General features: G+C 40.6%; 1 protein-coding gene across 3 annotated transcripts in view; it reads left to right on the forward strand.

The window, feature by feature from the left end:
* The first annotated feature begins 293 nt into the window (after positions 1 to 293).
* The window catches only part of EPB41L4A (erythrocyte membrane protein band 4.1 like 4A), a 139811-nt gene continuing 122355 nt past the window's right edge, over positions 294 to 17749 (forward strand). For all 3 annotated transcript variants that reach the window (XM_087742221.1, XM_087742222.1, XM_087742223.1), the window contains exon 1: positions 294 to 694. In XM_087742221.1, the coding sequence (XP_087598347.1) occupies positions 596 to 694 (99 nt within the window). In that variant the 5' untranslated portion in view covers positions 294 to 595. The remainder of the gene's footprint in view (positions 695 to 17749) is intronic.

A 17749-nucleotide genomic window follows, 5' to 3' on the forward strand; every position in this document is an offset into this window, starting at 1 on the left:
GCCCTCCCTACATGGCCGCGGGCAGCCGGGGGAGGCCAGCGCCGCGCCCGCCGGGCACCGCCGCCGCCCCGCTCCGCTAGCAGCTCCGCGGCCGGCGGTAACGCGCTCGCCGAGCGGGGACCCACCCCCGCCCCTCCATCCCCGGCGGCGGCGGCAGCGGCGGGACTGTCCCGGCGCCCGCTCCTCCACACAAAGAGGAGGCGCGGAAACGTGCGCGGACGGGGCGGGGGACGGGGCGGGTGGACGGCTCGGTACCTCCCCGGGGCGGCAGCGGCGGGGGAGCCGCCGTGACAGCCAGCCGCGGGCGGGGGCTGTGCCCTGGGCTCCTTCCTAAAAAGCCGCCGGTCTTTTTCTTCCCCCTTTCCCACAGGGAGCGCCCGGCACCCCCCGTCCAGGCTCTTCCGCGGGATGGCGGCGGAGGCGGAGGGCCGCCCCGTGGGGCCGGGCGCTGCGCACTAGCAGCCGCCGGCCTCCAGCCGCTGCGGCGGGGCGCGGAGCCGGGCGCGGCCCAGCCCCGGCTGCGCCTCAGCCCCTCTCCGCCGCCGCTCGGGGCTCTTCCCGCCTCCCCGCCCCGTCCGCGGCCATCGCAGCAGGCATGGGCTGTTTCTGCGCGGTCCCGGAGGAATTCTACTGCGAAGTTTTGCTCCTGGACGAGTCCAAGCTGACCCTGACCACCCAGCAGCAGGGCATCAAGGTGAGGGCGGCCGGCGGGGCTGCGGGATGCGCTGCGGCAGAGCCGGGCTCGGCGCCGTGCGGTGCAGCTGCCCGGCGGCGTCTGCCGCCCCGCCGCGTTTCGGTAGCCGGGAAGGGAGCGGCGGTGGGAAAAAGGGTTTTCGAGATCCCGCGGGAGGCGAAAAAATAATTTCGTAACTTTGGTTGCGGTCGCGCAAGGGACAGATGAATCGGGAAGACGCGTGCCGGTGGGGCAGACGTGGCTTGGGGGGACTTCACTTGGAGATAGTAATTTCATTCAGCAGGTGCCGACCGTTCCGGAGCACTCGGGACACTTGGCGCAAGTATTTTTCTGCACATGCTGCCAAAAAAAAAAAAAAAAAAAAAAAGGAAAGAAAAAGGCGGCGGTGTGCGCAGGCGGTTGCGCACCCCTGTTGGGTCGCTCCCCTCTCCCGCTGCGTTTGGCCGCCGCTCCCCGCCGTGCCCTCCCCGCAGCTGCCCGCCTCGCCGGCAGCGGGGGCAGAGCCCGCAGCCTCCCCCCGGCCCCGGGGCCGGCGGGGCGGCAGCTCCCGAGCGGAGGGGTGAAGGTCCAGCCTCCTCTCCAGCCCTGTGGCCGGTAGCCTGGGCGGTGGGAAAAGCTTTTGCGCTGCTGCAGCAGGCTCGGCGCCGATGAACTCTTCAAAGTAGTCATCTGCCAAACGCTAATGAGCCCTGACAGAGCATGTGAAAACTGAGATTTTTCTAAAGGCCCTTGACTTGGTCCTGTTTGGTTAAGCCTGATGACAGCAAATGGCATCTCGCAGACACTTGAAGCCCTTGTTCGAAAAGCCGGAGACTTGAATTTATTAGCAACATAAGAACGTGGTTTCAATGTTGGATGAGAAAAAAAGAAGAACGAACTCAGTTCTTTTAACATTTGTTCTTGGAAATGGCTGATCTGTTTTACCTAAGACAGGCAAAAAATAAAAATCTGTATGCCCGTATGTTTCAGCTTGAATGACTGAAGTTTTGTCAAGCAACTGGGGAAAGGAAAACCCAAAGAGGGGGAGAGGGCGTCTAACTTTAACAATGTAATTTTAACTATAATCTGTGGCACTACCACCTCCACATGTGTGGAGAATTGTCAGGCTTTGCTGAATCAACTGCTTGCAGATAGGCTCATAAATCCATGCTTAGCACAGAGGAGTAAGCAAATCACTGTGACGCTGGAATTCGGTACCTACGTAGGGTCTTTGAAGTCTAAGTTTAGACACTTCTGAAAAACTTACCTTTATATGTGCAGATGTGGGTATGTATGTTACGTATGCATATATGCTTTTGTAGCCTGTAAATGTGCAGTCACAGAAGTAGTATATTAAAAGAATAATCTGCAAAGATAGTCCTACGGTTAGCTTCATGAATCCAAACCCTGAAAGGTGACAGGTTTGTGCAGTATCTAATAAAAATTAATGTCCCATGGGAAAGAAAGGGTATGAAGGTGTAACTTCTTTTTAAGACTGCGTGACTTGCAATGTTGGGAACTGTCTAGTTTAAGAGGAGGGTGTGGTTTCCTGCCGTTCTTAGTGTGATCTGAATGTGGTATGATGCTGAAGCTTTCACCCCTTCCACCTGCTCCTTCTCTGTCTTGAATCTAACCATGGGGCAGTCATTGAAGCAGTTGGGACAGTGTGCAGATCTGACAGAAAAGTAGTAGTTCGTTAACATTTTGGGGTAGGCACTGAGACTGCACGGCAGGGAACTTTAGGGAAAGGAGAACCTCCCTCTCTGTAGCAGCCTGTTTTATTTTATTTTTTTATTTAAGATTAAATTTGTATAATGTGAAACCACACCCCAGCGCAGTAGCTCCATGAACCTTTGAAAACCTCCACAGAGCAACTGCCTAGCTCTCCCCTAAGTGGTTTCCACCATTGTGTTCTCGCTGGCCTTTGTACTCGCACAAGTGTTTGTGCAGCTGCGTGTGAAGAGCAGCGCATGTCCAGCTGAAGGGTAACCGCTGGTTTTCCTTTTGCTGGGTTAGCCTTCGGCTGGATCGGTGCCCTGATCCGCTTCACAGCTGGAGGAGGGCAGAACCGGCTCTTTCAACTGAGTCCTGGCTTATGCCATTTTAAACTGCTCAGGCAGCATTCATGTTGTTTTTATTCTACAGGTTCCCACTGGAGTTACATAATTATTTATTAGTAAAACAGAACTTAAAATTTGTCATGTTCTGTCATTTTGCACTTTAACCTTGAAATATGAATGTTTTGTTTTAATTCTTTTGTTAGCATGTATATGCCTAAAAATGCAGAGTCTCCTATTAGTTTTTACAGAATTTCAGCTTTGACACTGAGGTATAGATTATAAATGTTCTTACGCATTTTATTTTAAAACAAAGATTTCCTTAGAACTTTAGATCCTGGATGTGATCTTTCTTTTGTCCCCACGCTTTAAATTGGGTTCAAAGCTACACAGGAAACTTACATTTTTGGTACTGTTTTACAAATCTTGAACTATTACAAGAGCAGAGGTATTAAGTGGTTATACAAGCAACTTCATTCCCTTCTTTTCCCCCAAGCAGATGCACATCTGCTAGAAATAAAAGCCACAACTTAATAGCTATTTACTGTCTATGTACTTCTTGATATTAGTGGATTTAGTCCTGTTTGCTTTGAAGGGTGGAAGACTGAGCTCTGTGACTGTAGGAGTCCTACGCAACTTCGTTTCTTCAGTGAATCTGAAATAAAGGCATGAAGTAGATACTTGTTTCTGAACTGATGTAGAATTTGGAAGATGCATTGCTTAGTTTGCAAGGTAGTTGTGTATGACTTGGTATGCTTGACAGCAACTATATGCAGCAAAATACGATATTTTTTAACTGCCATTTTTATTAACACATTCTTGGTACTACAGTGGGCTTTAAATTGTACTTCAGATTGAAACAATGAGCAGAGGTGGCACAAGACTACGACTTTGAGTGCAATTTAGCGATACTTGTCCCTTCTGTGTGGATTTCAAAGAGCTTGTTAGGGAAAGGAAAGGATTGTTTTTTTCTGGTTCCAAGTGGGGAAGCTGAGGTGCAAAGAGGTCGAGTGACTTTTCCAAGGGCATGCAACAGGTCAACATCAGAGCCAGGAATAAAGTTCCCAGCCCTCTAGGCTGCTGTGGGCCACGCTGTCTGGAGGAGTTTGTGATGATCTCTTCCTTGCAGTTGCTCAAACTGAGTTTTGTTTCTCATAGTTTGTTTCTCTTTTCTCACCGTTAGCAGTGCTGTCTTGCTGTTCTCCCTTTATGTCTTTGTGGTTTAAGGTCAGAGCACTGTTGTGTGAAAATGTGGAAGCTGGCTCTGCAGCCTTCAGGTTTACAGCAGGCTGATAATAGCTAGATAATCAGGAAAGGGCATCAGGTATCTCATAATCTCAATTTTTATGTTTCCCTATAGTACATTAACAGTGAGAGATGTTTTGGAGAGTGCGTGTTTTGAGGTAGTAAAGCAATGGCAGTTGTTAGTCCAAATGATTTTGGATTAAAAGAGGCTATTCACCAGGTTCTGGTACAGTTTGTCTAATCAAGGTATAGAATCTTATATTGGGTCAGCTTTTCCTCTAAAAAGGATGCCAATGAAGAAATGTGTTTGTTTTTTTTTTAACAGACTTTTGCTACAAACATGGTAAAAATCAGCTGTTAACTGAAAAATAATCACTTTTCCAGGACTGTTACTTTGACTCATCTTCACATAGATTAAACAATAACTTAGGCATTTTTATGGTGTGGTACTACTACCTTCTAAGTAGGTATAGCTTATTTGTTGATGTCACAAGACATGTCAATAGTGTTTTGACATGATACCTGGCTGACAGGTTGTGGGCATTACATATTTTGACTCTATTAAGAACTCGAGTAATTGTCCTTGCAGAAGGAGATTGGTGTGCCTTGTTGCACGGACTTGTTACTGGAGGTCAAAGAAACCTCTATGGGCCCTTAGAAAATACTGCTATGAAGCCTATTTGTGATTAGCTGTTTCAGAAAGAACAGCCATCCTGTAATGTGTACGTAACAGGAATTTAACAACTCTCTTACTTATCTTTCTTGAAAACATTATTTAAGGCAAATGTTTGTTTTCTTTTTCCTGAAGAAGTTAAAAATATTATGAAACATCTCTGTATTATGTTTGTATCTCTGGTTGGCATAAAGTTCTTCAAAAAGTATTAGCTACTTCTCCAGTGAACAAGCTCTCTAATTAGTCTTAAGCCATCTGGTCATGGCACTTTTGAAGTATTCCTTGAAATTCCTCTCTGCGCACTATTTTTGTGCTGTCTAAGTCCTATTTAATTTGACATGTGTAATGGGCCAATAGCAAAGTTCCATTGTAGGAGAAGTGCTGAACAGGATAGATATACTAATTCTTCCTGGAAGACTCCATTTATAGTGTATGTTCTGTAACATTATTAGGTAGTACCATCTAATAGTGATATTCTGGCCCGAATGCCACTTACTTGGTATGCTAAAATGTTAATTGCTACTTCTGTTAATTGCATACAAGGCTGTGTGGGTCTCCATATGTGGGTCTCCATACAGAGATGCATTTCTGTTGTTACAGAGTGTACTTTGTGAGCTACGCTTACAGGTTGTATCTCTGTATAAGGTACTCAGTCTCCAAAGAAAGTGCGTGGTTTTTATCTGGAAAATAAGCAGACAGATTTTTCTTCATGATAATTTATGGAGAATTTAACAAAATGAGATCCAACAATCTAAAAGCAGGCTTCAACATCTCAACAGGGTTTAAAAAAATAAACACCCTCCCTCCCCCCCCAATACCTGAAATAGTGAGTGACTGAGGTTAGGAACTTTGTTAAATGACTTGATATGTAAAAAACCATGAGTGAGTTCATCAGAATATGATGCATGTTGTTAAGAAACTTATGGAATAATTGACAATATGATTAGTATGATATATAGAAATACGTAAACATACCATTTCTTAGAAAGTTTTCTGGGGATTATTCTGGCATGATTTTTCTTGTTTCACTCCCCAGTGAAGTTTCTTGGTTCTTTTTTTTTTTTTTTTCTTTTCTTTTTTAAATCTGAGCAGTTCAAAATGTTCCAGGCTTCATGCCTTCAAAATTTAGTATCTACAGAAAATGTGGGGTGTACTTTTGGATCAAGCTAAATTAGCTCCAGGGACTTCAAGGAGTCAATATGGGAATGGTGGCTCCTATTTTTTTCCCTGGTGAAAATGCTTAATGAATGCACATGTCAGCAGAAAAAGGAGCCCTATGAATAGAAAGATCTCACATTGTGTTAATTATTCTAAGTGTGAGTTGGCATTACAAGTCAAATTGGTAGTCATTTGCTGTGTGAGTATGGAATGTATTCTTTGTGATTGTGATTTCTGCTGTTTTATACATCTACATTTTTTAAAAAGGAAAGCATCTTTCTGTAAGAAATGTTCTTAATTATGCAGGTACACTATTTCAGAAATCCTAAAAATCTTTTTAATGGTAGATTGCAGTTGCTTTCCACCTATGGTAATTTACTTACCACCTACAGTAATTACTAAACTGTAATATCAAAACTCGAGCATATTAAATCATATTCTTTCTTCTGCCCTGTTTGGTATTGGTTAATAGATACTTCCAAGGCAGATTCTTCTAGATATTCCGAATATTGTCTTGAAAAGAATAGTTAATAAAAAGTGAATTGGTTAAAAGGACACAATCTGGAAATCCAGCTTTTTTTTTTTTTTTAAACACTGAAAACAGTATTTAGAAAATCTGATACCATTCTAAGTCTTGTTGGCAACCTCATAATTTCTTTTCTTTATAAAGGTACAGTTTTCTGTTATTTGTTCATATTTTGCACAGCAGCAGGGAAATGAAACAGATAATATTGTCAAGCTCCAAGTGTAAATAAGAACGTGTTTTCTTCTTTAATGTCATAGATGCAATACATCTAACGATTGTTTGTAACAAAAGCAACAAAAAAAAAATAACAAAGATGTAAATTAATGATACTCCATAGCACTTCCATATTAGAAAGATACTATTCTTTTTAAAATTTCTATTATGGATATAAAATAGTCATCTGATTGCACACTGAGTACAAGATGGTGCATGTATAATTGTGCACTATTTCAGTCGTCTACAAATGGACTGAAATAGTGCACAATTCTAGTTAAAAAAGAATGAAAAGAACAAAAGGGCTCATGAACCTTGCTGTTAACTACGTCTCAAAATTACTGTCACATATTTGAAATAGATTACTAATTTCACCAGTATCTTTACAGATGAGACCAGCAATTTTGAATACTCCAGGGAATAACCATAAAATAAATGAACACGGAGACACTTGATTTTCCCTAGGTGCACTTAACTAAATTAATGAAACCAGCATGACAGCAAGAGGGAAATCCATTAACTTTTAAATGAAGTTACCTCTTAGTGAACCTGAGGTTTGAGCAATTACTGTCAGAGGGGTCTGTTTTGCTGGTTTCAGTGAGTGATAATTTCTTAATATAACCAGGGCAAATGTAAGCTGTGTGAGGTGGCCTTTTTATTAAATGCTTTTGGATTTCTGTAACTCGGATTGAACATTTCTTATATTAGTGTATTTAATATACTTAAATACCATTTGATATTTTATTAATTTTAGTTTATTAAAATTCTAAACTAAAATTCAACTGCAGAATTGCAACCCTTCCTCTCAAGAAAGAAAACTGATAAAAATTACGATGTGGTATGAGGGCAACTCTTGAAGAGACTGAATAATTTGAAAGGTGCTTCAGAAAGAATTTCATTAAGAAGCTATAGTTTCATGTCACTTCACACTGTAAAATATCTGTTGCTAAGATGGTATTGAGCACATATGAAAATATGAGAAGTTATGTATTAGTCATGTTGCATCATTACTAATATCCATATTTTTGGTAGAAAGGTAAGAGATTACTGATGCATTCTCCTTTCTTCATTCTTGTCAGTGGTTTTTTTAACTTAAACTCTTATTTTCCTCAAGAGGATTTAATTTTTGTAATGATAGAGCAGGTATATTAGCTGCATTTTATTCAGAAGTGAGATCTTTGCAAGTGAATAATCGTATTTCAGTATACGTGTAGAATTTTGCAAACTGCATTTTTACTACGCATTTTAGATACTGCCTTTTTGATCACATCTTCTGCTTGCTGCATACCAATTCAATTTCATAGTTTAAAATGAAGATTGTAATTTCAGTATTGATTGTGCTTTTGTTCCCACTTCTTCCTTTGCATGCTGTGTTGGGGATGGTTGAATGCTGTAGGCAGTAAGGTTAAAAGGACACGCCTAGGGTCAACCCATACTATCATTTAGAAGTGCAAAACCAGTTGAAACATTGTGAAATGAGAACATTGCTCCTTTGGTTTTGCTGCAGCATTAAGAGAAGAACCTGTCTGTTTTGCCAAGTGGGAAATGTGCTTTTTTATTTCCGGTAGAAGGCTGTATTGCTTGGTTTGTGACCATAAGTATTTAAAGCTAAAATTTCAATAGTCATATTTAGAGATTTAAATATCACCATAAACATACCATACCTTGTTTTGCCTGTTGTCCCACTGGTAAGAAGTAGACTGTACTTTGTTACTCTTCGGGAGGCAGGTGCTTACCTGTAAGAAAATGAGTCAGGATGGTCCAGTCTGAGGTGTATAAGGGAACACAGGCAGCAGTAGTCACACAGCCAGTGGATTTGCATTCTTTATATAAGGGGGAGGAAAAGAAGAACAGTAGTATTGGGGAGGTTAGAAGTCGAGAGAGAGAGAAACAGTTGGGAATATGACTGAGAGAGGAAAATAAATGCTGTGATGACAAGGGAAAATACCTTTTGTGAAATGCAGTTCTAGTAGTACCTTTGCAGAGCTGGAAAAAAGACATCTCAGTAGTTTCTTTGAATTGATAGTACAAATCATCATTACTGAAAATAATAACTAAAATTTAAAATACCTGTGTAGGGATTTTTTGATCATTCTTCATGGAAATCTTTAGTGAGTTGAATGCATCATTAACCTATAGCACCAGGGGTGTTATGTTAACGCTTGGTTGTTAGACGTCTCAGAGGTTTGTAAGGAAACCTTTCTTTCTCATTGCCCCTGGTGAAGTTTTTTATTCTGTCTTGGTGTGACACGAGGGAAGTGCATACAAGTGGCAAACCCTTCCTCCTATCAGGTATTAGCATAGTTATGTTTAATAAGGAGAATCCTTTACATTCTGTGAAATCCAACTGCTCCTTCTGCTTACATTTAAAATATATAATAAAGTAATTACAGTCATGGATAGTTACTAATGGGGAGGAAAAAGTGGGCTATATTTTGTATGGTTCATGTACTTATTTATTTGTCAGTATTTACCTTTTAAACTTTTCAGGGTTACAGATGGCTCTGTATAAGCCAGACAAGAAGACACTGTCTTCCCCTAGTTCTTGAAGTTTTGGGTATGTGGATAAAATCTGTATGTGGTTGAGTGAGCTAGTTTGATAATAAGTGGCTCAGCACTTTACTATCTTTCCTGTGTTCTCAGGAAAATAAGAACTGCATGCACTGAGGGATAAATTCTTTGGCTGTGTGAGACAAAATGCCTTTTAGTAATGGAAAAGGAGGATCTTTTATATCTCAATTGCATGAAAAGTATTTGGAAGGCAGAAAATGGCAGTTTCCCTATGTAATTAGTGGTAAAATTTGGCATGACTACTAATGTGTGTAAGCACATGCTTTAACACTTTGCAGAACTAAAGGCAGTTGAGCATCCTGCAGGATTGAGCCAGAAGAAAGATCATCCAGATAAAAAACACCAGACCTGATTCTTATTTTTTACATACTAAATATTTCACTGTAAGTTCTCATTTATATCTAAGAATAGGTTATTCGTAGTGTCACCAAAACTATTTTCTATCTATAGTAATACCTGGTTAAATATTGAAGATCTAGTTTATTATGAATCTTTAAAATAAACTAGATATGGAAAAATTACAGTTCTGGTTTTGGTTCATCAGTTTTATGCAGATTCTCAGTGTCGCAGTGTAAAAAAAATGCGACAAACTTCTTTCCTATTTCGTGGATGAATGGTGGCTAGAAGGAATGTAATGGGGTTTAGTTCTTTTTCCCTTCAGAATACCAGAACAAGAGGTATCTTTATAAGGGGCTACATTCAGAACCATAAGGGAAAATAAACTTTTTTTTTTATGCCATGTGTGACTACCGCAGGAAAATGGTGAAACTAGCTACTGAGAATTAAAAAAATGAGGAAGAACACTTAAGTGAGTAATGAGGAGTGAGTTCAGCACTGACTTACAACTTGAAACAAACGGTTAGATATCCCTTCTGAAAGGAGGTAATCTCTGAATACTGGTATGACATGTAATATGAAAGCAGACTCTCCACATCTGCCTACTGGGGTCATGTTAAACTGTCCTCAAAACTAGCTGGTGTTGGCCAACACCAGAGAGAGAAGAATACTGCGTTAGGCCTTGCCTCTGCTCTAATTCTGTTTCGGTGCTGTTATCTATTTGAATATGGTATAGAAGATGGCTGTTTGTAAAGTAGTGTAATCTTATGAAGGCTGTTGAAAAGAAGTCGTGTGTCAGACCCAAATGGGACTGGAAAGCCATGACTGCTACTACTTTTCCAGTTTTTGTTTGTGCTGAGGAACCATCAAATTGTTGTTTCCTGTGGTTTTCTGTGGCCATGTCGCTACTACCTGGGAAGACAATATGAGGGAGTGCAAGGAGCCCATGGGATCCTGGGCTAAGTGGTGCAGCTGGCCACACCTACGCTGTGTTGCACCCAGCCCAGACCTCTCCCTTTGAGGGTCCTACAATCTTTTGTCTGTATGGTTGGTTTGTTTATTCAGTATGCCAGAATAAAAGAAAGCTGCGTCTCAGACTATCATAATTCTGATTGTCATAGCATGACTGTAAGGGGTGAGTGATATGTATCAGGCTGCTTTGAAGGTGCATGTATTGCTTGGTAATGTTGAAGGCTGGCTTGAATGACTGAAACCAAGCCGTTTGTATTGGGGACGAGGCAGCAAATGATCCTGACAACTGTGCCTTGATCTCCCTTCAGAGGAAATTAGGACACTTCAGAAGGGATCATGGGAGAAAAGTAGCCTAAGTTCAGTAGTGATGATCAGGACAAAAAGACCCTGGGCAAATGAAGGAGAGATGCAAATTGATAGCATGGTTACACTTGCAAAAAACTTTTCTTGTATCGCTGTTTCCTCTGTGAAAGACGTGAAGAAAGCCACAAGACCTTGCAGTGGAACCTTTTGAAGAGGTATGTGAATGTCCTGACTTGCCCTCAGCTTTTTAGGTTTAATTTGCATTGGCTGCTTCGGGTAGGGGAGGAGGGAGTGGGCTTAAAGGTGTTTTTAAATAATCTTTTCAAGATTTAAGTTCAAAAGATCCAATATTTTGCCTCTGTTTTGAAGTGATGTGAGATTCTTCAGCCATATTCTTCCCGCTATTCTTTTTTTCTCTCTAAAAGTCCCTCAGCAGGACCTAGATGTTCCAAAACACGTGCCCATATGCCTTTTCCTTTTGCGTATAACGTTTAAGTTGGCTGGACACTTCAGTTCTCTTTTCAGCGCGTACCTTCTTCACCTGGAACGTAGTAAGCTCTAAAGCTGTGGGATCATACTTGGAAACAAAAGGTTTTGCTGTCCTTCAAAGGTACCACATTTATTCTGGATTATTTTGAGTAGTCTTTTGTTCTTCTGTGTTAAGGTTTGACAAACTATAGTGCCTTTAAAATCACCTCTACAAACTGTCTTTCTTTGAAAATGGGGGGTATTGTCTGCTCTCCCAACACTCCAGATAGGTATGGATGAGATTTACTATTAAGAAAATACTCTTGGCCTTGTGATTCCTTCAGCTGTTCCTCCAGTGTCCCTGGGCTGTTCCCACAAAAGCCAGTTCTCTTCTTCAGGCAGTGATTTGGTAATAACATTTCTTTTTCTTGTGAAAGGAATAGTGAGTTACCAAAGCCTTTCCCTGATTTGGGAATACCTGAAATTGTGGACCTGGTTTCAATTCCAATGAAGACAATAGGTGTTTTGGTGTGCTTTGGCACCAACTTCAAGAGGAGCCAAATTGGACCCAATTTTTCTGCAAGCAGGCTCAATTAGTAAATGATGATGCTGAAAATAGAATGTGTTAGATCTTGTACAAAGATGTTAGATGTTGTTCACATAAAAGAAACTTACAAACTTTCCACCTTTTAAATAAAAGTTAAACTTTTTCTTAGCCATCGTTGGCCTTTCATCAGTGTTCAGATCTTGAGTCTGACTGTTCAGAGCATGAAAGCTGTGTTTGTTGCTTTCATGACTGAATCTTTATTCTGTGGTCTTAGATCTGTTTGTTCTCTTTTCCCACTTTCCTGAAAAAAATCTGCTATAGAAGCAGGTTTCATGAACTGTCTCCTGAACTCTTTGTTTAAAGACACACTGCAATGCAAACCATGTTTGTTTATGGTGTCTGCTGCTTTGTGAACAGGTGAACAAAAGTCATCATGGATGGTCAGAAAAATAATAGGTTTATTTTTGATATTGTGTACATGTCTGTACAGAAATTGGAGGGGTCTTGGTGAAATTGATATGTTTGGGGAGAGGAACTGATAGAATGTCAAAAGGAAAGAAGTTCTCCAGTACTTGCTTTCTTTTGTTGTAAGTCTTTCTTTGCAGTGATTTGTCCTGTTTGTGTTTTTGTAAGAGCTCAAAATTTTTACTGTAGCATGCAGAAACTTCAGAAGAAGGCAGAAGTCCTGCGGGAAGGCATGCTTCTGACTTGGCGTACTTTGTTGAGAGGAAGATTTGATTGGGAGGGAATTAAACCACCTGCATTGAGGTCACTGAAAATGAATCAAACTCAGCTTTTTGTTATAGATGGGGATTTTTTTCTGTTACATAGTCTGTATCTGAGCCCATGACATTTTCTATTTTCTGGATTTTTTAAAAAAATTTTTTTTCGTTTTATTTTTTGTCCATGAGTATTACATAGGTCAGGGTTGAAGCTTTGCAGTAGGACAGCATACAGAAATACCTTTGTTGCTGCATGCAACATACATGTAGTGTGCTTATAGAACCCTTCCTCCAAGAATATTAATCAAGAACTTTTCATAAGCAAATAACACACCCGAAGAAACTCCAAAATAAAAAGGGTAAGTGAATTTTTCTTCAGTATTATTTAATCCTATTATGTATCTTTTCTTGGTGATGATTCAAAACAGCCAGATCTTTACATACCTGCTCTACTGAAGTTTAATCATGCACTTGAAAAGTCACAAAAGTGCAAACCATTATTCATTACTGTATTCACCTCTCTGTTAAAATTATATAAATGTATGCTATGCCCATCTCCATGCTCAACTCGAGGTGATTATACTGTGTGTGTATTTGTATCTAATCCACCAATGGATTGATGTAATTCTGTTGAAATTGGTGGAGTTCTTCTGCCTTTGCCTACAGTGGATTAAGGTTCTTCATCTTAATATGCATTTTTTCCTACATAAGTATCATCATATAGAGCAGATGGGCTTAGTATTATTATCTGTAAGGACATCTAACAGGCTGCTGCTTATTACTTAGTTTCTCAGGCTTGCTCTGATTCATATTCCTTTTCTTGCACGCAGAAAGCGTATGGGATAAGAAAAATCTCTTGAACTGTAGAAAAGTAGCGTAATTGAATTTTGAACATTGATTTCTGAGTGTACAAAAAATGATGCGAAAGAATGTACTCAAGCAGTAAATTACAGGAGCTAGCAGAGTGTACAGTGCCTTTAAGAAGCAGGTGTTTGCTGTGAGGTTCACTGTGCATACAAATGTGCTTGCATTTTGAAGTCTGTTAGGAACAGTTAAGGGGGAACAGGAAACCTGACCAGCCTGATACAGGCTTTTTCTATTCAGTATAGGCTTGCAAAAAGGAAAACAAAATCATAATGCAGGGAAAAGCATGATTCTTCTTAGGTCTTTTAAGTCTGAAGCAGGAGGGTGGAACCAGAAGAACAATTTGAAGGAAATTGCAGTAGTGATTGTTTTAAGTATACACAAAGGAAGCCTTACACTCTTGTCAGGAGTACTAGCCATTTTCAATCTGGAAGAAGGGACTGAACATATAAGTAAACAATGCCTTTGACTCTATTAGTTCATGCTCCAGCATTCATGATACGTGTAGATTTAGGTTATTTTTCAAGTGTACAGCTGTTTCCTCCTGCACAAAGTTGGGGCTGGAGTTTTTGTAGACTGATATATTGGTTTAGTCGTGGTGGTACTTGAGCACACCGATAAAACATCAAAGTACTCCACAAACAGCCAACGCAAAGGCAGGCCCTGCCCCAGAGAGATCTCTGTCTGGGGCTGCAGCAATACACGAGTGAGGAAATTGACAAGTGTGGGAGGGGAGCAGGTTAGGATGGAGGAGAAAAGAGGCCAACTTGTCAGTTCAGGGAGTATTGTCTCTAGGCAGTAGAATAGCTGATTAGTCTGCGGTTGTTGCTCTGGTAGTATAAATTTGCAGAATTCTTCTGTGAGTAAATTGCACCAGGTGTCTCTCCCAAATTATGAGTGCATATTATGGGTAGCTCTGGACTGATGTGTATCCAGTTCTTGCACGGCTGTCGTGATTTTGGTTAAGGGTGTTCTGTTTTCATCGCAAAAAAATTAATAAAGGTAAAACAGCGTGGAAACAGTTTATACCGATACAAATAGTTTTGTATTTACCTAGCTTAACCTTTCCTTAAGTGAGAAGGATAATAGGTTAGCATTAGCAGTTTGACCACCCTTGCCTGGGGCAGGCTGGGAGGGAGGTACACTGTGGTACCAGGAGCAGTGTGAATTGAAGAAGGTTTCTAGGCAAGTCTGAAGATTTTAAGCGTCTCTGACACAAAGCTGCAAAGGTAACTCAGCTGCCAAAGGCCTAGCAGGTAATTCCACAGTAAGTACTGACCTTATCAAAACACAGAACGCACAGTCTGTCAAACCCATTTGATCAACCCATCAGCCCTGCCAGTCCAACGAACCCCCAAACCTCAAGATTTTCTCTGCATGCAAAAATTGTCTTTCTGACTAACTGGATGTGCTTTCATGGGGAAAAAAAATACAATCCTCCTGTAGTCTGTTTGGCTACACATTATGATAGTGCTCATGTTATATAGGCTACTCACTTGTGGGAAAAGGAATATGTTGGAGAAGGTTAAAGCACCTTGAAACATATGTACATATCTATCTATGCTAAGGATTACAGCAGAAAAAATATTTTGGTGAAATAGCAAACTTGTTTGAACCCTGTTGGAACAGATGATTTTTGTGATTTCCCCCCCCCCCCCCCCCGCCCTTGATCTACTTCCTTAGATAGAAAGCTGGATCTGCTTAAAAGGATTTTTTATTTTGAAAAAAAGTTTGTTCTGGTTTTGGGCTGTTGCTTCAACTGGGATTTATATCCTCCAGTGACAGTAGGAGTCTTTATCTAGCTTGATTAAGCCAAAATAATTTAAGTCAGTGGTTAGGCTTTAGTCAGCTCACACGCGTTCTGCTACAGGAGAAAAAAATGTTACTGTCCTTTGTTGGATTATCTCAAATGTCATTTAAGCAATAATGTATCAAAGCAAACAAAATTCAAATCAAAACAGAAAAAAATATGCATATGAAAAAGAAGAAATTGGAAGGATCTGATCTTGGTGAGGAATATCGTGTCGATGTCAATGGGGATTATTTTGTATCCCCAAGCATAGGCAGGACTGGAATTGTGCTCAAAGGAGACAGGCATGATACTTATTTTGAGAAGTATTCAGATGCTTGCATAAGAGTCTTTCAAAAGTCTTTTCTAAAGATTGTGCTTGGCACTCAGCTAATTCTGAAAAACTGCCTCAAAGCCTGAATTACTGGTTACAGAGTAAATATCGGTACAACAGTATCACTTACATTGAGGTGCCTTTATGATGCCTGGCATAAGAGAGCTAGACCCATGAGCTGAAACTGGGAAGCAGCATCTTAGCATTATGAGCTGTCATTTTCTTACTCAATGCTAGAAGCAGAAGATAGAGGATTTTATGCAGTTGAATCTGTATTGTTAATTGGAAAAAAAAAAATCCTAGATAATTAAATGTGGATTTAACAGTTTTAAGGAACAGCTGCTGCTGACACAAAGAAATGTTTGCCTCTAAGCAATACTGTAATTCTTTACATAGGAACATATTAAAACTGTATTTCAAAAGGAAGGTTTGACTATCACAGAGTCATTTATGTGGTGACGTGGAGCTGAAAGTTCTGATTCAGGTAGGTGTGTTACCCTCTTTAAAATTAAGTTCGCCACTGGGACTACGGTATCTAAATCTTTTACTTGCATGCAGTATTTGTGGGCTCTGCTGATTCTTACATGTTTCTATCGAAAGGTTTGGGCCCATGATCAAGCTGGTAAGTGTCAGCTGTGGTAGCTATCCATATGCATGAATAGCAAGTATTTAGTAATTCAGATTAGTTTAGATTGCAATAAGAGGACTTAGTTGCATTACCTTTCATTTGCTGTTGGCTAAGAGCCTGCACAGGTTGTGGTAGTGGTAGTTCAGCTCACATAGGTATCTTCAAGGGTCTTCTGTTACTCTGGAAATCTTCAAATCTGCAATGTTACAGTCTGATTCTTACAGTGGATTCCATGTTGGTGTTTTCTTCAATGCAAAGTCTTGGAATTTCTTTCTTGCTCTCATTTAAAATAATTTAAACTTACCGTTGTCATGGTTGCAGAGAGGAACTCAAAAGCATGAACTCTGCTGACTCCTAAAACCAGTAAGCCTGCATATTTTTGTGAGGAAGGTCAGAATTAAAGCAAGTGTTATGATTATTTTTTCTTTCTTTCTTGAAGGTGACATCATTATTTCTCAATGGCTAGGGTGGCTTCTGTAGACCAACAGGGGTAGAAGGGAATTAGATGAATAGGATATATAGTCAATTTATAGTGAATTACATTACATGAGGGCATGGTCACAAATACATTGTTCATTCTTTACAGGTTTTTGGTCTGATCTGTTTTTGAAAACCTTGACTAAAGGAGCCTTCCAGGAGCTCAGCTGCAGTCCTTTGTTATTCTTCTAGTTAGAAAGCTTTCCCTGACATCTAGCCAGGGTCACTTTTGTTTTCAGTTAAGCTACTTCCATTTTTTCCTGACTTCAGTCTTTGCATAGAGTACATTTGATGCTTAACCTTTTTTAACATGCTTTTTTATATTATATGAGGAGACTTGATGCTAGGAAATGCTGGACAGGTTTGACTTTGGGTAGGGACAGGCACTCAGGCAATTGTCTGGCACCCAAGATGAAGGAGAGTATGCATATATGGGGCATTTAGGTTGTATGCAGATGTCTTCCACTACCATCTCATATTCCTGTACCTAGGGAAAATATCAGAACTGGTTTGCTTTACCTGAGCTGTTTCTCTTTGCCCAGTGGTTTTGTGTACTCCTACGAAACTTCATCTTTGTTTCTGCATTGTGTCCTCACTGAAATCCTGCTTTGTAGTTCCCGTTTGTCTTTCTTGAATAGTTCTTCTTGTTCTGTTATTTCTTTACTGGATGCTGAGGAGAAAGGACTAAATTAATCTAAACAACTTCTTAGTGCCCCCCACCTTCTTTGGTTTGTTTTTGCCTAGTCTGGTAAGTGAGAGGGAGACAGAGGCCTCCCAGCAACTAGAGGACAGCATATATCTTGCACTGTCAATGACACAAAAGCAAAAAAATTTGAGCAACTATTTCATCCATGGTTACAAGGCCACTCATAGACACCCTTTCTCACTGTGTGCAGCAAATCAACTAATGTTGTTAACACATTTTAAATAGTGTATATGCATACTCTTATTTGAGAGGTTGAGCAGGAGTGGTCCTTAGGCTGCTGCCTCTAAGGATTATTGTTCTGCTGTGTTTTTCTGAGAGTCTCCATGCAGAGAGGACTTAACCTTATGACTCCACAAAAGTCAAAAGAGCAGCTTTGGCAGCTTCTACCTCCCCTGCTCCAAACCACAACACACTTTCCAAATGTGTATCATTATCTCTGTGCTTCATGTTGGCTGTCCCTGGAGCTGTTTGCTTGGCAGAATGTTGC

Source organism: Nipponia nippon, unplaced genomic scaffold (genome assembly GCF_047370975.1).
Source record: "Nipponia nippon isolate SJK-2023a ecotype South Korea unplaced genomic scaffold, ASM4737097v1 scaffold_8, whole genome shotgun sequence".
NCBI lineage: Eukaryota > Metazoa > Chordata > Aves > Pelecaniformes > Threskiornithidae > Nipponia > Nipponia nippon.